The following is a 22,656-nucleotide window of genomic DNA, read 5'->3' on the forward strand; positions in this document are numbered from 1 at the left end:
AATTCACAGCAGTTTTTCCATTGTGTGCCAGCCAGTCCGCTGTAACTAGCTGTGACGTCATAAATGTTGCGCAATACTTTAAAAATCAAGTAAAGAACCTGAAACGTTGCCAGCATGTCAGGAGTAATATTATATCATTATGTGTTGAATATCAGTTCAATAGCTTTAACCATTTTCGAGATTTGTACGTTTTTCTGTAAAAATCATTGGCCCAACAGAAAAGAGCTAGAAACTTAAAAATTTATATTTAGATTCCGTTTGCGTAATAATTTAGTAGATACAGTGTTCTGGATCCCACAAATTAAAATTTTAGTTGAAATTAATGATTTTCTGGTTTTTGTCTTAAGAATTAAGGAAGCAAGACAGATTAAGTAGGTGAACTAATAAAGCTAGGATGTTTAAATCTAAGTAGAAGGGAGGTCGCTATAATCATAAAGATGTGAGAAGTTTCAACTAAATAACTATAAAACTATAGCGATAGCGTATCTCCAAAGGGCAAGTTCAGGGCTCGTCTACTGTGTATAGTGTAATTAAATTAATTCTCTCGCCCAAAATATTGGACTTAGCCATGTCAGACTTTTATTATGATTACTTACCTGTGTGCTGATTGCGCATTTAAATTGAGAGCTTCATTGGCCATCAGTAAAGGAAGGAATGATTTATTCGATAACTTAAAGTGGTGCATTACTAGCCCAGCGGCTAGTAGGGACAGCGAATTTAATCAGACGTTCCCTTAGCCGTCAGCACCGCGGCCTTAAATGAACGCTGCGCGAGGAAAAAGGCCCCAGTTCTCTCCACACACTGATTAACGCACCATCTGTGCCGGGAGTCGCGTCGCGTCGATATCTTTGCTATAAACAGCCTCGGATGCCATAATAAGTTACTCGGGATACGCGTAACCATGAAATCATTTTCGAGTGAAGTGATAATTCTGGGATTAACAAAGTTTTGCGTATGTCGTACTTTCACGTGCCGCCGCGGGACAGACATTCTACCATTATTTAGCGTGGCGTTTGATGAACATTATCATCAAATTATGGCGAGCATTCACTTAGACATTTAATTTGAACAGTTATAGTTGCATCAGCGCATTACACTCTGAACTGCTCTGGTAGTTGTGGATTCTTTTTAGTCTGTGACTTTCAGAATATAGTGAACCTTTTAGAGAGAATCCTTTTTGATTATGAATCCCAGACAATCTCCTAATTCCTCAGAGCCATAAGCTGTAGCTATAAGTGTATTTCTCAGTCGAAGTGGGCACTATGAATTCTAATTACAGGCTTCACGTTTTGTTAATCCCTTTCTGGTTGCCAATATTGTAGTCAGAGAGCCAGTGTTGAGAACGGCAAACAACAGCATTAAATAAATCATAGGAACATTTCAATAACAATAATTCCACCCACCGACCCACATACGGTAATCGGTCGGGAAATGCATCTTTTCTACACCACGTTTTATTATTAACACTAATAATTTCCACCCGCCACCCCACATATGGTGCATCGGTGGGAAAGATATTCCACATTCATTTTAATAACGACAAATTCCATACGCCGACGCACAAGCTCTCCCCCCGTGTGGTGGACCACAATGTCACAGGGGAGCAGCCAGTGCCTAGCGTTGTCCGCCCTGTAATGGAACCTCCGCTTCCGTCCCCGCCTCAATCATTGTCTCCGTCGCCAGCTGCCCATTCTTCGTCGACGTCTCCCGCCCCTGCCGACCACGAATCCCTGGATGTCGACCAGGATGCCCCTACTCCTATGGACATTTGTGGGACTGTGCATTTTTTCGCCAGGAGGAAAAATGTCGTAGCGGCCCCTTACTATTTAGAGGGCTCGCACAACGGACCCGCAAGATGGGTTGCCGACCTCCTTGTAATAGCACAGAGAGAATCGTCTCCAGCAGCTATAAACAGACTTTCCAACTAAAAACGGAATTACTTCGTCAGACAACAGCGTTACACCAATCAGAACTTATACTACTCATGTAGCACTCCGCCAACGCAGCTTCATAAGCACGCCTGGACATTCAGACCGGCAGTGTTTATCTGCTGCTAGGATATTCTCCAGCTAGTACTTAGGCCGGCATTAGCATTTTATACACTCCTTCCATTGTAATAACGTGTTGTATTGTGTAAGTAATAGAGTAGACTTTGGTCAGTATTTTCTTCCATTGTCTTGTATTCCTTATCTGGTTTGCCACCACAAGAGTTGTGGAATTTTCGTGTTGTTCTTACATTTGAACTTAATGTCTGCCAAGAAGGCGTTTCTTTCTTTAATTACAATAACGTGTGTTAAAATTGACTGTTAGTTCTTTCCTGCTGACAGCAGGGTACTACAGTGTGCGTGTGTGTGTGTGTGTTTGTGTGTGTGTGTGGTGGGGGGGTATCATTCCCGAATTATGTGATGAGTGAAGGAAAGGATAAAATGGCGTGACGGTATGTAGCGTACTCCTCCTGCATAGCACTAAGGGAACCACTGGGTTTAGCATTTCTCTGGTTCTGACGTTCTCTATGTCACTTCTTGCAACTTACCACCGATATACCGCTTGCAGAAAGAAATGGATAACTACTAGAATATGTGATTTGGTAATAGAGTTACTTCAGTTTTACTGTTATTAACAAGTATCAACACTCACCCGAAAAGACCGAACCAACAGTATTTTTCAGACATTCAGAGCATATCAATGTAACGTAACAATTGTCTTAACAATCTCATATCAGAACACATGATGCTAAGAAAAGCACACATTGAAATAAGATGCTCATGAGTGGTTTAGTTCACTGTTTCAAGTTCTTAATTAGTTTGACAATAGGAATAAACAGTGATTAGTTTAATTTAAAAAATAAAAATACAGTTAAATCAATTATTGTTTTGAAATGTTGGATGTTCTACAACTGAATTACTTTTTAAAACCGGACATAATTTTGGATCAGAATTATTCCATTTGAGGATATTCTCAAAACCTGACTTTTGGCACGCTATGGTACATAATAAAAGAAATTTATTTGAGTAATTTGGTAAAGAGAATATTCCAAACACCACATCCACTTTTTCTTCCGACAAGCTAGTGGTTTGAGAAGAAGCTGAAAGATCAGTCAGACAGCAAAACTAAACCCCATCTTACTAAATGACATTGACAGCTCTATAACCCGAGTCGATGATCCACAGCCTAATTACATCCAGCTTCTCAGACATACTGATCTTCGAGGAATCTTTACAAGTGAAGCTATGAAACAATAAAAACGAACTTTGCAAACAGCTGTTGGATCACAATAATCATACGAAATTATGTACTGGAGAAAAATTTAATATTTCCATACGTTCTAACTTACATTATTTTGAAATAATACAATTTTCAGTAGTGACGTTAATTTCTTATTTGTTACAGACAACAATTTGTATTCCTTTACTGCATGTATGTTATATGTAACTTGATATTGATTTAAAGAAAGTGTTAACTGAATGTAGCATCTATTACACGATTTACAAACAATATAAAGAGATCGTTGTTGTCTTTTCCTGTGCACTGGGCTTATGGATAACACACAAGAGTAAATTAGTAACAAATTGGCATTTGTGTTAATAACCCTGAAATATTTAGAGATATGTACAGATGTGTGCACTAAGATATGGCAGCCCTTTTAAGAAAACTCATCCATTACTGACAGACATTCTAAAATCCACCAATGAAAACAAAAACCTATCATCGGAATAAGGTAAGGGTTATGTAGATAAAAATGTAACGCAGAAAACTTTTGAGGTCATGCAACGCCCAGGGCTTAAATGGAGGTTCTCAAACTGATAGGACAGAATAATTTTCACATTCTCTTTTTGGTTAATGTAGAAAATACTCAAAATAGCGAATTCTCTGAACACATCCAGGTCGTTGGGTTTTAAAGTAAGGTGAACTGGTGATGCACGCTGCGGTGCAGCTCCCGAGTTTACAAAGAACAACGAGAGCCAAGCTCAACCCCAATGGATTGCACAGGTCTCACACCATTATGGAGTCTCCACCACCTTCAACAGTTTCCTTTTGACAGGCAGGTTCCATGGATTCATGAGGCTGTCTCCATACCCGTACACGTCCATCTGCTCGATACTATTTGACATGAGATTCGTCCGACCAGGAAACATGTTTCCAGTCATCAACAGTCCAATGGCCGTATTCACGGGTCCAGACGAGACGTAAAACCTTCTGTCGCGCAATTATCAAGGGTACACGAGTGGGCCTTAGGCTTCAGAATTCCATACTAATGATGCTTCGTTGAATGGCTCACACGCTGCCTCGGGTATGGATGTGTGTGATGTCTTTAGGTTAGTTAGGTTTAAGTAGTCAGTATAGGGGACTGACGACCTCAGATGTTACATCCCATAGTGCTTTAAGCCACTTGAACCATTTTGTCGTTGGTCCCGTTCTTACAGGATCTTTTTCCGTCCACAGTGACGTCGGAGATTTGATGTATCACCGGATTCCTGACATTCACGGTACACTCTTGACATGATCGTACCGGAAAATGCCCACTTCATTGCTACCTCGGAGATGCTGTGTCCTATCGCTCGTGCACTGAATGTATCACCACGTTCAGACTCATTTATATCTTGATAACTTACCATCGTAGCAGCAGTTCTAACAACTTCACCACACAAGTTGTCTTATATTGACTTAACCGGCCGCAGCGCCGTATTTTGCCTTTTTACATAACTCTGTATCTGAACACACGTGCCTTTACCAGTTCATCAGTGTGCCTATTTTAAACATATTTCTGTCTAAAATATTATGTGACGTTCCTGCTCTTCCTTTACCATTAAATGAAGCAGTCAACTAGGCGACTGCAGATCAGCAGTAGAGTGTAACTGCTTGTGGGAGTGGGAAAGGCGATAGGCAGGTGAACGCTATCCGCATCAGTGAAGTTCGTTTAAGCAACAGACCAGAGTTTACAAAGGGACGCGCTAACGTTAAATGTTATGAAATGGTTCAAATGGTTCAAATGGCTCTGAGCACTATGGGACTTAACTGCTGAGGTCATCAGTCCCCTAGAACTTAGAACTACTTAAACCTATCTAACGTAAGGTCATCACACACATCCATACTCGAGGCAGGATTCGAATCTGCGACCGTAGCGGTCGCGCTGTTCCAGACTGTAGCGCCAAGAGCCGCTCGGCCACATCGGCCGGCTGTTATGAAATAGTCGATTACCTAAGGAACAACATTTAAAACCATCTTCTTACGGCAGATTACATTATAATGAAGATCAAGACGCCGAAGGACAAGGAAGCATCAAACACGAAACGCAGTAAATTGAGATATTATGGAGTAATGAAATCACGGTAAAAGGAGATACCATGTCTAATGAAATCACATAATTAAGACAAATAAAAAGTTTATGATGTCCATACCTCCCACGAGACTCAATCATGAACCATTTCTCGGTCAATTTCGCCGAATACATGTGCAGATAATCCTTACTGTGACTGTGTTGGAGTAATAGTAGGAGATATCAGTCACATATGTTTTGAACGTAAACTGTGTACAGACCAGTAAACTGGGGTCATGCAACAATTAATCAGATTTTATCAACTATTACCAACAAACGCAGCAGCTCGCTTCAACAAAACGATACATTAATTTTATAACCAATTATGTAATTTCTAAGTAAATGTAACCTTGCCCCATAAAATCCTACAAAGTTCCTGAAACATTGAGAGACAGCGTTATTGCCTTTAAAGTAAAAATTGATAGTTTTAGTCAGTGATACGAAGTGTTTAGCTTCTCTGTATATAGTGCTACTGAAATGAGTATGATTTCTGATTCTGTAAAACGTGACCAAAGCTAGTCTTATTGCTTGAGTTTTGTAATCCCGGCATCGGTCAGGTGTTTGCATGCATATAGTGTCGTCATATATACTCGTTTATGTAATACGTGTTTTTCAAGAGTATATTATCGGACAAAAGACTGGGTGGTAGAGGTAGAAGGAGCTAAAATTTATCATCAAGGCACACTTTGTTATTTTAATAAGCAATATATATTTAAAGCAAAATACACAATAGTATCATTGGCCGTAATAATTTTTTACGTAACGAACACTCACAGTCAATAGTGAACATTGCATTTAATGATCATACTTCCAATATATCATACTTTTATAGACATCGATTTCAAAGGTCCAACTCCCCATATAAAACTGAGTATTTTACTTGCAAAAATAACACTTCATCATTGTAAATATTAATTATTTAGACACATCTAATACATATTTCTGGAGCGGTACCTATGGAAAATGTTGGGATCATCGGGGACTGACGTATCAGTGGTAACTACTACGCGTTCAGGTAACAATTAATTAACAATTAATATTTTGAAAATTACGGAAAATAAAATATATGTACGTAAACAACATTTTTTAATTAGCTGAATAGCGTTAGCTTCAATGTCAAGGAAAATGACTGCTGTTGTATTACTTCAACGGGACAAAGAAAACACACCTATGAGGAACACATTCACTCCAACTTTTTTATAAAGAGAATTCGCTTGGCAGTCATTGGATAATGGCTCGCACATCTAAGTAAGTCCTGTTATCACATTTCAATACTTACGCCTCGTGGTACTTCATCCTTTTTTCACATTAGTGTCTGCTATATGCGCCAGTAACAAAAATAAACACAGAACCAGCCGAGCGAGCAGCAACAACGATCATCGCGAGTGGCGCCCCCCAAACTAGGGGGCCGTTTGATCCCGTCTGTGGAATGGTCACGGCGCACCGGCACCTAGCAGGGTGTACCGAGGTATCCAGGTATCAGGGTACAGGGTACAGGGCACTAGGACGCCGGGCGCCGGCGGCAGGTGTTGGAGCCCGCGGCTACCCCGGCCGTCAGGACGAGGCGGCGGCCGCGTGCAGCAGCAGCAGCGGCAGCAGCGCGGCCACCAGCAGCGGGGGCGGCGGCGGCCAGTGGGGGCGGGGCCGCGGCGCCGCCGACGTCAGCGAGCTGGCCGCCGTCTGCACGCAGTCGCGGTAAGACGCCGCCTCCAGGCACGTCACGGCGCAGAAGTGGCGGTGCGCGCACGCCGCGTCGCAGCTGCCGCCCTCCTGGCGCACCGACACGGCGCGCGAGTACCTGCCCACGGCACAGTACACGCCTGTACAGCTCCTCTGAGGATGGTTTCAGCCAAGAGAATCGAAACGTTTAAAGATAAAATCGTCTAAATTTATATGAAACCACTTTAAATGTAGGAGACACACCAGTCTCCTTTATCAAAAATTATAATGATCATGATGGCAGCAGAATATAATTACTGCTTGATGACTACCTGTTTCGGCTGTGTAGCAGCCATCTTCAGATGATGCTTACTAAAGAATCGCTACATATCTATAATGTTTGATGTGTATCCCAAGTACACGAACAGTACTCACCGGTACGTCGTACTAATGTCTCCTTTACAGATGAACGACATTTCTCTAAAAATCTCAAAATAAATCAAAGTCGACCATTCGCCTTCCCTGCTACAGTCCTTACAAACTCATCCCATGTCGTATTTCTTTGCAACGATGCACTACTTACGCTACACTCGAACATTAAGGATTTGGCTTTTCTAAATTCAGAGGTACCTGCCATTCGTCACATGGACTAGAAATTTTGTCGAAGTCATCTACTAGGCCCTTACGGTCACTCAACGCTGACACCATGCCGCACATCATAACATCATCGAAAATTAACCGCAGATTGCTACTCACCCTGTTGATCCGGTGATTAATGCATATAGAAAATACACTCCTGGAAATTGAAATAAGAACACCGTGAATTCATTGTCCCAGGAAGGGGAAAATTTATTGACACATTCCTGGGGTCAGATACATCACATGATCACACTGACAGAACCACAGGCACATAGACACAGGCAACAGTGCATGCACAATGTCGGCACTAGTACAGTGTATATCCACCTTTCGCAGCAATGCAGGCTGCTATTCTCCCATGGAGACGATCGTAGAGATGCTGGATGTAGTCCTGTGGAACGCCTTGCCATGCCATTTGCCACCTGGCGCCTCAGTTGGACCAGCGTTCGTGCTGGACGTGCAGACCGCGTGAGACGACGCTTCATCCAGTCCCAAACATGCTCAATGGGGGGACAGATCCGGAGATCTTGCTGGCCAGGGTAGTTGACTTACACCTTCTAGAGCACGTTGAGTGGCACGCGATACATGCGGACGTGCATTGTCCTGTTGAAACAGAAAGTTCCCTTGCCGGTCTAGGAATGGTAGAACGATGGGTTCGATGACGGTTTGGATGTACCGTGCACTATTCAGTGTCCCCTCGACGACCACTAGAGGTGTATGGCCAGTGTAGGAGATCGCTCCCCACACCATGATGCCGGGTGTTGGCCCTGTGTGCCTCGGTCGTATGCAGTCCTGATTGTGGCGCTCACCTGCACGGCGCCAAACACGCATACGACCATCATTGGCACCAAGGCAGAAGCGACTCTCATCGCTGAAGACGACACGTCTCCATTCGTCCCTCCATTCACGCCTGTCGCGACACCACTGGAGGCGGGCTGCACGATGTTGGGGCGTGAGCGGAAGACGGCCTAACGGTGTGCGGGACCGTAGCCCAGCTTCATGGAGACGGTTGCGAATGGTCCTCGCCGATACCCCAGGAGCAACAGTGTCCCTAATTTGCTGGGAAGTGGCGGTGCGGTCCCCTACGGCACTGCGTAGGATCCTACGGTCTTGGCGTGCATCCGTGCGTCGCTGCGGTCCGGTCCCAGGTCGACGGGCACGTGCACCTTCCGCCGACCACTGGCGACAACATCGATGTATTGTGGAGACCTCACGCCCCACGTGTTGAGCAATTCGGCGGTACGTCCACCCGGCCTCCCGCATGCCCACTATACGCCCTCACTCAAAGTCCGTCAACTGCACATACTGTTCACGTCCACGCTGTCGCGGCATGCTACCAGTGTTAAAGACTGGGATGGAGCTCCGTATGCCACGGCAAACTAGCTGACACTGACGGCGGCGGTGCACAAATGCTGCGCAGCTAGCGCCATTCGACGGCCAACACCGCGGTTCCTGGTGTGTCCGCTGTGCCGTGCATGTGATCATTGCTTGTACAGCCCTCTCGCAGTGTCCGGAGCAAGTATGGTGGGTCTGTCACACCGGTGTCAATGTGTTCTTTTTTCCATTTCCAGGAGTGTATCAGCGATCCTATTACACTTCGCAGGAACGTTGCTGAGTGTACCTTTCCTATTACGTAAGAGGTTTTCAAGCCACTCACATATCTGCTAACCTATTCCGTATATTCGTTTGCAGTCGGCCGTGTGGCACCATGTCAAATGCTTTACGGAAATCCAGGCATAATGAATTCCAATTAGCCTGCCGCCTATCGAGGAAAAGGCAACCTGAGTTTCTTACGCCGGCCAGAGTGGCCGATCGGTTCTAGGCGCTACAGTCTGGAACCGAGTGGCCACTACGGTCGCAGGTTCGAATCCTGCTTTGGCATGAATGTGTGTGATGTCCTTAGGTTAGTTAGGTTTAAGTAGTTCAAAGTTCTAGTGGACTGATGACCTCAGAAGTTAAGTCCCGTAGTGCTCAGAGCCATTTGAACCATTTTTTTTTAGTTTTGTGAGAGAGAAGATTTTCAAAATCATACTGATTTTTGGATAGAAAATTTGTAATCTTTAGGGAATTTACGATATTCGAATTGGGAATATGTTCAAGGAGTCTCCAGCAACGTAATGTAAAGAGTATTTTTTTAATTTTCAAATGTGTGTGAATTCCTAAGGTCAACGGTCCCTAGACTTACACATTAATTAAACTAACTTGTGCTAATAAGAACATTCACACCCATGCTCGAGGGAGGACTCGAACCTCTGGCGGGAGGGTCGCGCAATCCGTGACATTACGCCTCTAACCGCGCGGCCACTCCCCGGGGCGTTAAGAGTATTGGTCTGTAATGTTTTGAATATTAACAAGATATATTCAGTAATTTTGTCGTTGTGGCCAACATTTTACTTAAGTAGCGATTCCTTAGTAGGCATGAAATGAAACCTCTAATCATCAAGCTGGTATCAACACCATTAAAATATTCGACAAAAGAGTCTGGGTTGTTTGGCGGTGTCATGTTCCACCTCCGATTTCTTCTGCATAACCAATGATTCGACCCCTCTGCTGATATATTCCGCAGTATCTTTTCGTGCCTTCAATTGGTTAAACCGTAACAGCAGCAGCGTCACGTTCAACTGTGAAAGAGAGTTTTCGCGTCCTTGTTCTAAACAAGTGTGGTCATTGGGTGAAATTCTATCGGTTTCCATTGGTGATCTATCGTATTTCCATAAGAAGCGGTAAGAAGGAGAAGAAGAGAAAGAAAATATGTAAGAAAGTATTTCTGGACGTGGACAAGGCTTCGCATACCCTTTTACGGTATCTGCTTCATGGACGGCGGGAAGCTATCGTTATTACTCTCCTCATTTATCGAAGAAAAGTAGGAGAAGCGGTTAAGATCTATAAGGGGTCGACGGCTATAGGCTTCTAGATTCGTACTTTCCCGCCATCTGGGAAGTAGATATTCAGCCATGGTGTACAATGAATACAAACAAGTACCAGTTAGTAACAGAACTACAATAATATTTAGTACCTCGTTTCTTCTGTATGTCTCTGGATATTAGCACCGCCTATTTAATAACGCTGGCTCACCATTAATAGCTGAATAAACTTAGTTCCCAGCATAGGGATCGAAATTTCAGTTGTTAAGCAAAAATTCAAAGAGCAATATAACATGGCCTAACCACCTAGAAGATTTTGCTTTCATTGGTAACGGCCACTTTAGGCTACAGATATACATATACAAATTTATTAACGTAAGTTCCTTTGATCGATCTAACTTGAGTTGTGGAGAGAGCGCTACGTCGTAATTATAAATCTGTTACAGTCAACTGAAATCTGATTTAGATTAATTGACATCTGATGCACAAGATCCAACGCTACGCCATCGCCGCCATACACGCTGCCTGCGATTAGCTACCTCAGCGTTTCGCTATCCGCAGCTACAGAAAATTTCTGAAGTCACAATTGTCACTTTAAAAAATGTGGCATCCAGTACTGTACCCATTTCTATAGCTCCTGTAACCGTATCAGAAGTCTGGCTTTAGAAAGTTTCTCTGCGAACTCACTTATGGAATCATATTACCACTCTTCTGAAGAAAATTGCGGAAATCACAGTAATATCAACTCCACTGCAAAGTGTCATTTGGTGCTCATTAGTTACGATCTAACTGACGCCTTTTGTTTTCAGTGGGAGCCTTACATTCTGAAGCGGAGTATCCGCTGTTATGAAACATCCTGACATTTGCACATGTGATATCGAGGTACGGTGGTCAAAAGAACGAAATTTACAGGTCTTTGGACAAAGATACCACCCCTATGCAGCCATATAATATGTGACTGCAATTACACCCACTCTTGGCGTGGGTCATTTCTTGCCTGTTACACAGTGTAATAGTCTCCTGCAGGTGGTCGATCACCTCATCTCCTCCGGGCTATAGTGCTCCACAGTGCATGCTCATGCTCCATATGCACGTGGAATAACGCTGTGAGCATACCAAACACCAGTCACACCAGTCACACTTAGTATTTCTACCAGGTTCCCTATGATTTTTCCCAAATGTTATCTCCGAGCCACGTTGTAATGAACACCACCACAGTGGCCAGCAGGTTTTAGATGAGCGGCACACACTGTCTTTCGCAATTTGTGACAGTTTCTCGAATAAAACAGTGACCCGAATATAGAATAAATTTACTTTACTTTACGTCTATGGTTACAAGCTTTTTGTCAACAGATTACCGATTTCGGTCTGTAACGACTACCTTCAGATCCGTTTAACCAAAACAATGTCCTAATGTAGTTCAGCCGTAGTGGCATCGTCAATCGTTAAATTCAACATCAGCACCAGCATCGTCGAATATATATGAATAACAGCATATGCAAGACTCATCTTGTTAGCAGTTCTACTGTTCAAAACACACTACCTTTGTAACAAATCTGAAGATGGTCATTATAGACGGAAACCGGCAATGTGCTGACAAAACGTTTGTGACCATAGACGGAAAGAAAAGAAAATTCATTATATAACATACTGTCTTTTCCCGATTCTTTAACTGTCTCGTGTTACCGGGCCAGCTGTCTCGTGTTGCCGGGCCAGCAGGTTGTAGCGTTATAATCACGCTGGCCATGTGACGCGCAAATTTCTGCACATGACTGGGAGACCTCTGGCAATAATCTCCTAGACTTCCATCCATTTCCAACTAGTCGTTAAAGTGTCATGTTACTTCATCTATCTCTTCCTTAAGTTTTGTAGAGTAGTGTAGTAAAGGTGGTACGAGAAATTATAAAGGAGTTGAGGAATATCCTAAACCCGATAATAGAAAATCGAGAATTCGTGAGGTGACACAACAGTAATCTCTATACACAAATGAAAAGACCACAGACACCATTCGTAAGATGATGTCTGTTTTCAATAGGACGTCCCCGACAACGGTCCTTCACGGTTCAGCAGTTGGATCTTACGTTACTTTCTGAACAAGTAAACCTAGCAGCAGTTGATCACAGAGGAGGAAAAAGACCTGTAGCATTTCGCCCAAGAAGAAGCTCTAAACCCAAGTTAGTTTCCAAGAAAATCCAAATTTGAAAGCTGACATGACGTCAACAAACGATGAAGGAAACGAATATGGAAATGCTAGGCTATAGTGTCTAAAAAAAGGGAAAATTCGTTCAAAATGGTTTGGTCTAGTGTTAGTTAATACAAAAAGATGAAGTGGGGCGTTTATTTCCAAATGAAATACATCATAACCCACCAACCGACCAACGATTTCGCCTTCAAAAGTAGTGGAGAAGGTCATAAGGACAGTGTAGGAACTGACCATTACAGCAGCTGCGACGCGCCTCTGTTGGTGAGAGGGTGAGGTGGGGCTGGTGGCGGGTACTCACTTCTGGACGAGTTCCTGGCGCGCGGGGTCCTTGAAGGAGACAGCGAGAGCGGCGAGCGCCTCGGCCGACACATTGGGCAGACCGTAGTAGGAGCGCAGCGAGTACTCCGACTGCCACTCAGGCGCCTCCTGCGTGTTGGCCGCCGCCAGGTCCAGGTAGAACTGCTCGTAGTCCTGGATCTGCGGGCGTCGACACAGTGTCAGCAAGAAAAATTTTAAAAAAGGCGTGTAATGTGTAGCATAAATGAGCAAAGTTCAACAGTATTGTACAATACACCTTAGAAAGTTTACCAAGCGTAGGCATTGTCTTCAAGAGAAGCGACTCTTAAAACTAAGTTTAACTATGTATTCTGATCACGCTGTTGCTCATTTGAAGAGCAAAACCGGTCGTAATGGAAAGTGCGACTTGTTGCTGTTTTCTAAAACTTACCTTAGAATGTTACAATACCTGCTCAGAAGAAACAGGACAACCCTATTTAATACGGAATTGATCAGTGGATGTCATCATAGGTGGTCTCGCGAGTATAAAACGAAACGAGGAATGCTGCATTGTCAGTAGAGAAGTAGTCACAGCAGACTGAGTCATTCAGGAGAGCTCTTTTACCTCGAATGTCATTGGATGTCACCTAATGCATCAGTGACATTCCAACACTTCTAAAGCTCGCCAGTTGTACGGTCTGTGATGTGAATGTGAACTGTAAACGCGAAGGAACAACAACAGCTAAACCAAGGCCAACGAGATCTCATGTACTGACGGACGGGGATCGTCGAACATTGCGGACTTTGCTTGTGAAAAATCGCATGAAATCAACGGACCTTGTTTGTTTCCGCTGTAACTGCGTTATTGTGCGTGCGTGCCTGTGCTGCCTGCTCGCTTGTGCTGTGCTCAGTCACTAGTATGGCACTGTATTTTCGTCTATTTCTCTCCCCTAGTGGGTGCTGTGGTTGAGCGAGCGGGAGAATTCCATTATGTGATTGCTGAAAACGACGCTGATTTTTAATTATTGAGAAAACATCAGTGCATGCACTGGATAAATGGACAAACACACACAAATACACACACACACACACACACATACACACACACACACACACACACACACACAGCACACATATACACAACCCCCTTACCCAGTAAACTGACGGGTCCGTAACCGCTGCCATTATTCAAGCGTATTCTCATGCTCCTATTGGTTTATCACGAGAGGGATTGGCTACTTGAAATGGCATTACTTAATAAAGTAAGAAGAGAGTTCTTACTACTTTATAATTATGAATTTCAGCTGGATAATAATCAGTAGAATAGGAGAGTAATTGAAGTTCCAGCTGATTTCACGTGATAGAATTTTGTTACAAAATAAGATGGCAGAATAGATCATACTCTTTAATAATTCCTGTACACTATTAGCGCCGATCGCTGTGGCCGAGCGGTTCCAGGAACATCAGTAACGAACTGCGCTACTGATACGGTCGCAGGTTCGAATCCTGCCTTGCGTGTGGATGTATGTGATGTCCTTAGGTTAGTTACGTTTAAGTTCTATGTCTAGGCGACTGATGACCTCAGCTGTTAAGTCACATAATGCTTGGGACCATTTCATTTACGCTATTAGCGGTGCTGCAATGTACTGAAATTTCTAACAGGTCTCGTACAATTAACCTTATTTCACTCTATAAGCAGCGGGAAGGGAATATATTATCACACTCTATAGCACAATCTATCCTTGCGGATACTCGCTGATGTAGACAGTGAAGCACTATGCAGAATGCCGCTACTAGATAAATTGAAGCAGAAGCGCGATCGTACAGAGCTGAAAGGCTACCTACGGAGATGCCTGAGCTCGCAACACTCAGTTGAGCTCCTGAGACAAGCCAAAGAGGGGAAGACTGTTCATGGACACTCTCTGTGATGATAAACTGCAGCCGGCCACGGTTGCAGAGCGGTTCTAGCCGCTTCAGTACGGAACCACGAGACTGCTGCGGTAGCAGATTCGAATTCTGCCCCGGGCATGGACGTATGTGATATCCTTAGGTTAGTTAGGTTTAAGTAGTTCTACGTTCTACGGGACTTATGACCTCAGCTGTTGAGTCCCATAGTGCTCAGAGCGATTGGAACCATTTGATAAACTGCATTTTATTACATCTTACGATCTTCCAGGAGTGCCTCAACACTGCGTCTTCTCCTCAGCGCGTCCCCGGCTATGAATCCAAAAGCCACACTATCGTCCAGCCATCAAGGCCGTTGTTCGACTTGACATGTTCCTATTGGCTGAAGAGCAACTACCTCCCTCTCCTCTCCTCAAACCTGATTCTCTGAAGTCTGCTCCTCGGGGTAGCGGCGCTATCAGGGGCGCATTGTCACGGTCTGCGCGGCTACCCTCGTCGGCTATCCGCGTCCTTCCTCGGGCATGGGTGTTTGTGTGTTATCCTTGGCGTAAGTTACTTTAAGTTAGATTAAGTAGTGCGTAAGCTTAGGGAACGATGACCTCAGTAGTTCGGTCCCATAAGACCTTACCATAAATATCCAAATTTTCTCTGAGGTCTCTCAAGCAATACCTGGGTTTAGTTTCTCTAGTTTGTGTTTTGAGAAGGTTACTGCATCTACTGACAATGTATGAAACAGCCTTTCACTTTCCTAAGGCCACGACATTCGCTCAACATGCCTTCTTACTTACTTACACATTGCCAAAGTTATAGAAATAAAACACTTAGTTGCCTTCCATGTCCATCAGTTAGGTTATTGACGTAGCAAGTGAGGAAAGGATCTTGTCGCATCATATGGTTATGCTGAAATTAAGTGATTTACTTCAGATACCCATCAACTGGGATTTATTAAGCTGAGCCATGATTTGTGTTCATGAAGCACCGCTACCGAGAGCACGAGGTGACGAGCCACAGTAGTGAAGCCAGCCCCGTGGCACACAGGACAGAGTACTGACTTGGCGTTGCTGAACGTGTAGTTCGATGATTAAGAGCGTGCAGTAGCCGCTGTGATTTCAGACGTTTTCGACATGGGATATTGTGGCCAATCCCGAAGTGCATCATTAGCATGTGGCAAGAGAGACAGTGCATCTGGAAGGTACTCCGCACTGATGTTTTGTTAACTCTGTCGTCATTTAGCCACAGTGATTAGATTGCTTTAGTTCTGTGCAAAGTATTGTAATTGGCTTGTTAAGTGAAACTATACGCATTGAAAGGTTGTTCATAATCATCGAAATTGATATTGGTAAGTGTTGATACCATGTTACGTTGATGAGATGTTCTCTTGTGCTTAATACTCAGATATTTCAGGAAAACTTTTGAGCAGTGATTAAATTTTATTTACGCCATACGTGCGGGTGATGATAATTTTGTAACCTGTCCACATGTGCAGTGGAACCAGTTGGATGTTCAACAACAGCCAATCCTCGAGAAAGACTGTCTGGATCCATACCTAGACCGACTGATGATCTTTTTAAGAGAGAAGCTTCTGTCCGTAATTTCTAAAATTTATATTAAAGTGACAGTTTTTGTAATTAATTGCAATGTCGGTTTTAAATATTTCTTATTACAAAATACCTTTGAGAGATTAGTCTTGCAGTTGTTGATGGCTTCCTCTCGTTTATGTCAAAACATTATTATTGATGGTAGTGTAAGTATTTTAATATATTTGTTTCCTTGAGCACAAGACTCAAAGTTATTACCTGGAAGCCCTAAGGAGTTATCTTCTGAGGTTTGCTGTTGCCTTACTGAAAAAAGTTACAGAATTTTACCATCGGAAACTCAACCAATCAATCCCATCCTTCCTTCCTAATGGAAGTAACTTCACAATACGCACAGAGAACCCTATGAGATTGGTTTCTAACAGTGTTTGGTCCTTGACGCTTCCTAGCAAATTACTGCTGCATATCGGATCAGAAGAGCTAGTCCCCCGGAAAATTTCTGTGATGTTTCGTTCAAAATCGTTCAAATGGCTCTGAGCACTATGGGACTTAACATCTGTGGTCATCAGTACACTAGAACTTAGAACTACTTAAACCTAACTAATCTAAGGACGTCACACACATCCATGCCCGAAGCAGGATTCGAACCTGCGACCGTAGCGGTCACGCGGTTCCAGACTGAAGCGCCTAGAACCGCAAGGCCACACCGGCCGTCTCTGTGATGTTTGGCACGTAAGAGAAAGGTAGTGGCGGAAATGAAGCTGTAAGGCCGCGTTACGTGTTATCTTTAGACAGGTCACGCAACAGATCACCGGAGCGTGCAATGCAAAAATTCTAATTTCGAGAATTGATCCGGCACACAGTTTTAATCTGCACGGACGTTTCAGATTTGCAAACACTCGACAGCAGAGAGAAACTTCATTCTTCAACATGTTCGGAAAGTTGCTGTACAGTTACAAGATATGTCGCCAATTACTTCCACCAGGGGCGACACAAGTCTATTCGAAAACACTTTGAGCACATCTGCCTGCGATATATTTTTGACGTAAGCAATTATTTCAACTTTTTGGTAACAAAGCGTGAGAGGAGCATTACGATTTCCTATTCCCCAGCGAAAAAAGGACTGTGGGAGTGAGGTCCCGTGGACGAGCGGCCATATGTTTTTTGAAAAGACACGCTCCTAAAAGACCGTTCCAGGCGACACAAAGTGTTGCAGTCCACGCACTAACTCCATGTCGTTGAAACCATGAGTTGTTTATTTCGTCGCCCTCAGTCTGGCTTATGAAATCGTATATTATTAAATAATAACGTTCATTGTTCATAGTTTCTTCAAAAGATAAATGGTGCACTAATGCATGGTGTAGATACTCATACCCGCAATCCGATTCTATGATCATGCAATGGCGTTCCAAGCGAAGCACAAGGATTCTCTGTTTTGTTTGTTAACGTGAACGGTGAGGTGGCACCAGGCCTGGTCTGCATATTATGTGACATTAAGAATGTCGTTGGTATTTATGTCACTAAAATATGTAGACCAATTACAGTGAATGATTGGCTTTTCAAGATGGGCATCCTTCTATTCATGCACTTTTGTCTAAGAAACGACAACCATTATACGCGTGGTTGAAACTGCGATATATTTTTGACAACTTGTGCAATTATTTTTCTGTACTCCACTGAATAGTATGAGAAAGCCCCAACAGCGTCCGTCCCTTTAGTTGATGAATTTTTCCAGTTCGTTTGACATCCAGCACTAAGCCTGTCTCTCGAAATTTCTCAACGAGTCGACGACCCACATTGCGATGGGGTAAATTATTGTTTCTAGGAATTATTCAGCAGATGCCTCCTGCGCTAAATCTGCGTATTCGATTTAACCGCATTGCCTAAACACATATTCAGTAACAAAAATGCGTTCCTTAGTTAGAGGCAGCATAATTTAAAACGAAAGAAAACGTCGAAGAGCTACATTTCGACTTCAATAGCTTTCATCAGCTGAACGAAAATGTCAAATTTTAAACAAGAGTATAACAATTTAAAAGACAATCGCTTATCTTGGAAAAAAGCAATTCTGCCGACTTGTGTTCTGTGAGCTTTATTTCAAAGTTCCAACAGAACGTACATCCGTATTCTGTAGTCCAGTGCACGGTGACTTTACGAACGCTCTCTAGTACCTAATCCTTCCCAGACCAAACAAGCATTATAAGGTTTACCTCTGCTTCGAGACAGAGAGAAAGTAGAGACAGAGAGATAGAGACAGACAGACAGATGACGTAAGTGAGCACGCCCTGCCAACGTGCCAGAGACCGACGCAACGTACCTGGCCATTGTCTGTGTTGAAGGTGTAGAGCCGGAGTCCCGGGTTGATGGCGGCGCCGTGCTGCCTCCGCGGGGTCACTGCAGGAGCCACCATCAACCACGACACGGGACGACGGCCTGAGAAACATGCAAATAAATATTTTGTAAAGATAATTTTTCATAACCTCATGGCGAACAAAATGATATCAAATAGACGAAGTAACATAAGCTACAACTCAAAGCAAAGAGAGTACGAAGAAAAATCAGTAACGGTCTCAAGTCTTTATTTGGGAACCATAATATACAGTTAAAACACAGAGAACGACAAAGTCATTGTCTGTCGAGTACACTGAGAGTGTTTCGAGGAAACCATCGGCACTTCTATTTACGAACCCCCCCAAGCATACACACAGACTTCCTTTTCTTCACTCCCTATTTTGTGAAATTTTGCCGAAATGACTTGTGTAACGTGACGTTATATCAAAGGTGAAAGGAATATTTAAAAAAAAGGTGTTAAATATTAACTTTTACTATTTTATTGTACTTGTACTTATCTCACCGTGACAGTCTGCAGCATTCATGCAGCTCCTGCCTTACTGTAGATAATGTTTCAATGTGATAAGTGATAGCGCCATCAGGAACTGTTTCAAGAGCGTGAGAAACAACTAGCCGTCCTACCATTTTGCTAATTTCTGATATTTTGATACTCAGCAAGCAAGAGACGGTATCGCACTTTCTTCTACAGTAAGACTTTTGTGGTTTCTGGTTGATGGGTACCAACATGTCCCTGCGTTCTAACCACTTCTATCCATCGTGTGCACATACGTGCCATTATCGCTGCTTACCCCTTTCGGGCCAAATGTACAGGTTAGAAGAAAAACAGACAATTCTGACCCAAACGGATTTCGGTGTTCATATTGTACCATTTGACTAGCAGCTATTGCTGATAAATGTTCCAATTTTTTAAGGTGTTTTCGGTAAATGACGTTACCGTTACACAGGAGAGACATTTCACGATTTTTACAATAGTGGCCGAATATTTCGAACAGCGTTCCCAATTCTCTATAATACAGTACGATTTCAGAAGCCGCTGAAAAACAGAAATACAACTGTTTTGTTCTTATTTGGCTGCACTAGGCTTTACGTTTCAAGTATAGTAATTTATTCAATATTCAGTAAACATAGTTATTTCGTTCATGTATACCCACTGCCGCAAAGGAAAACATAAAAAGGGCAGTGAACTAATAATTAATGCCGGTATTTTTTATTAATAAAGAGATTTTAAGAACTTCCATGGTATGTTACACTCAACCCTATAATCAGAATTAGTTTGTGCAAGAAATTATCAATAACGAAATATATTGTCTTTTTTCATTGAGAAACTTTCATTATTTTACCATCTATATTCATATTATACTTCATCCGTTCAGTTTTATTTTATTCTCTATTTTGGCCAGCCTTTTTCCTAAATTTGTACGAGTAACTCATTTAAGTACTTTCTGTTATCCTTCTATCTGTCGTCCTGAGCCACGGAACTCGCTTTCTACTTCGACACCTAGTTGTAAGCATTTACCTACACAATGTTACTTTGAACGCACTTTTAAAGCACGTTTGAGTACAAGTTAAGACTATTTCCATGTGTTTGTGATTTGCCTGTCAGTCCTTTTATGCTTCTGCATCTGTATACGAAAGGAATTATTGAATTCTCGTGGTTTGCCAAAATCTTGATCATGATCACAACGAATATCATTCTTGTTAAATCACCACCTCAGTCAATTCTGCGTACTCTACAATAAATTATCTTGTTTTATCGTCATCGAGCCTTAACACATAATTTTCACCGAGTAACAGAAAAAAAGATGCGGTTATAGAATGAGGTAGGAGACGAGGTACTGGCTGAATTAAAGCGGTGAGGACGGGGCGTGACTCGTGCTTGGGTAGCACAGTCGGTAAAGCACTTCCCCGCGAAAGGCAAAGGTCGCGAGTTCAAGTCTCGGTCCGGCACACAGTTTTAATCTGCCAGGAAGTTTCTGATGGAGTTATAGTTTATGTGCAGTGCGTTTTGGCATGTCCATCCTCATCAAGAAATTATCAACTGAGCTCGACACCTGAAAACAGATACTCTGTCGTATCTTTGAATGCGTGAGTGTAAGAGACACCAAGTAATTTCCGTACTTATGGTTTGTTAATAAATTTTCAAGTATTTTTAAAATAATTTCAAAAAGTGTGGGTGAAGTACCAGGGGCTTACAGTAAGCTTGAGAAGCGTAGTGAGATGGTAATGTCAAATTTTAACACAGCAAAACATTGGTGTATTGATTACCATAGGAGTCTTTCTGTTATCTACACATTTATGATTGGCTGTTGCTTACGTGATAAGACTAGTCATATGTTGAGAAAGCTTTGTAACATGCTTTTGCTTACGTAATAAGAAAAAGCTTTGCAGAGATATAGGCAGTGAAACACTCAGTAAGGTTTCATTAGAGGCTATAACAGTAACTTCATATTGTGGTACACCAGCGTTTGCAATGTTTTGTGTGACAAGCCTCATTAATTGGAAATCGATTGGTCTCGTGGTACTGACCTTCTGCGTCGAACATGATGCGGAAGGAGTCGGCATGCAAGTGGCCGAAGAACTGCCCCGTGATGACGTCGTGGTACTGCCGCACCAGGCGCAGGTACTTGCGCGTGAACCGGGAGTCGAAGGAGGAACCTGGGTGTGCGGATCCGTGTGGCATGCGGTCGTCCACCCCCGGCGGCACATGACCTACCAGGAACACCTGAGGACAACACGAGGGCGGCGCTTGCACTCCGAAAAATTTCAGCACTTTGATCGTTTCCTGCCAAATGCAGTTTTACATTGATACTTAACTGTACTCTGTTCTGGACACAGCTGTAAAGAATACGCGCAACGATAATTGTGTCGTGTGCTTAACAGAGTATCACCGTTCAATATTCATTTTCATGGAAGTAACAGCTTCACCATTTCAAGTGTGTTTAATGTTAATGAGTTCAATTGCCGTAAATATATTAGATCTCCTACTCCCCTCAATTCACTCATACCGTCAGTTTCTCGATTTCCTTCAATTAGTATCAGTAGCTGCTCTAGTGATAATCCACTAAATCTGTTATTGTGTATGAAAATACTGAAATGCATGTTTCTTCATGATACATTGACCCGTGGGCTGTTCCGTATGCAATTGACCCTCTTTGTCCGTAGCTAAGGAACGTCCCACTTCGCGTCTCGCCAGAGGCATGCGGTCGCTTTGCTTTGCCGACTTCGTGGCAATCACCACCCGCTGGCTTCGTGCGGTTGACCACCGATAAGAGGACGTCCCTACAAGGGCCTGGGTCTCGCCCTTATTTGGAACCTTGAGGCCGAAATTTAGTATCATTTTTAGCTAAAGAGTTTGTGGCTAATCTGTGAATTTACGTGCCTGAACGAGACATCGCTCGTATTTGGAGGAAGACGGCCATGTTATTTCGTCTGCTGTTTTGTGCCTACAGAAATCACGACAAAGTGGAATGGCTCAGCCTTATGGTGAGGATCTAAATATGTAGACTGTAAGAGTTGCTATTCGGATTTATCCGTTGTTCTAGATAGTTCTTTATAACGTGTGTTTTAGGTGTAAGGTAATTCCAATTTTATTTAAAGGACTTAAGTGTTTGTAATAACTTACATTGGTAAAATTCTTTATATCACTGTATTAGCTATCTTTCGGGTTTGAGCCCATTCATGAATTATGAAATTTGTTTGTCCTAGCTTTTTACTCGGCATTAATTCTGCATTTTATTTTCTTAAGACACGTTTATATAGCGTTAGTAGTTAAATTTTATGTATAGATTCTTTTATGAAAGGAAGGAATGGGAAAGTACTCCGCAGAAAGTCGTCCGCTGTGGCCGAGCGGTTCTAGGCGCTTCAGTTCAGAAACGTGCAGGTTCGAATCCTGCCTCGAGCATGGAG

At 42.9% G+C, this 22,656-nt stretch overlaps 1 protein-coding gene across 2 annotated transcripts in view; it reads right to left on the minus strand.

Moving 5' to 3' along the window:
* Window positions 1-6,006: 6,006 nt before the first annotated feature.
* The window catches only part of LOC126354481 (acid sphingomyelinase-like phosphodiesterase 3a), a 1,087,830-nt gene continuing 1,071,180 nt past the window's right edge, over window positions 6,007-22,656 (minus strand). For both annotated transcript variants that reach the window (XM_050004208.1, XM_050004201.1), the window contains exons 8-11: window positions 21,277-21,472; window positions 18,716-18,831; window positions 12,981-13,159; window positions 6,007-7,115 (exon numbers count right to left, since the gene is read on the minus strand). In XM_050004208.1, the coding sequence (XP_049860165.1) occupies window positions 6,872-7,115; window positions 12,981-13,159; window positions 18,716-18,831; window positions 21,277-21,472 (735 nt within the window). In that variant the 3' untranslated portion in view covers window positions 6,007-6,871. The remainder of the gene's footprint in view (window positions 7,116-12,980; window positions 13,160-18,715; window positions 18,832-21,276; window positions 21,473-22,656) is intronic.

The sequence above is a fragment of the Schistocerca gregaria genome, chromosome 1, assembly GCF_023897955.1.
Source record: "Schistocerca gregaria isolate iqSchGreg1 chromosome 1, iqSchGreg1.2, whole genome shotgun sequence".
In the NCBI taxonomy this organism is placed as follows: Eukaryota; Metazoa; Arthropoda; class Insecta; order Orthoptera; family Acrididae; genus Schistocerca; species Schistocerca gregaria.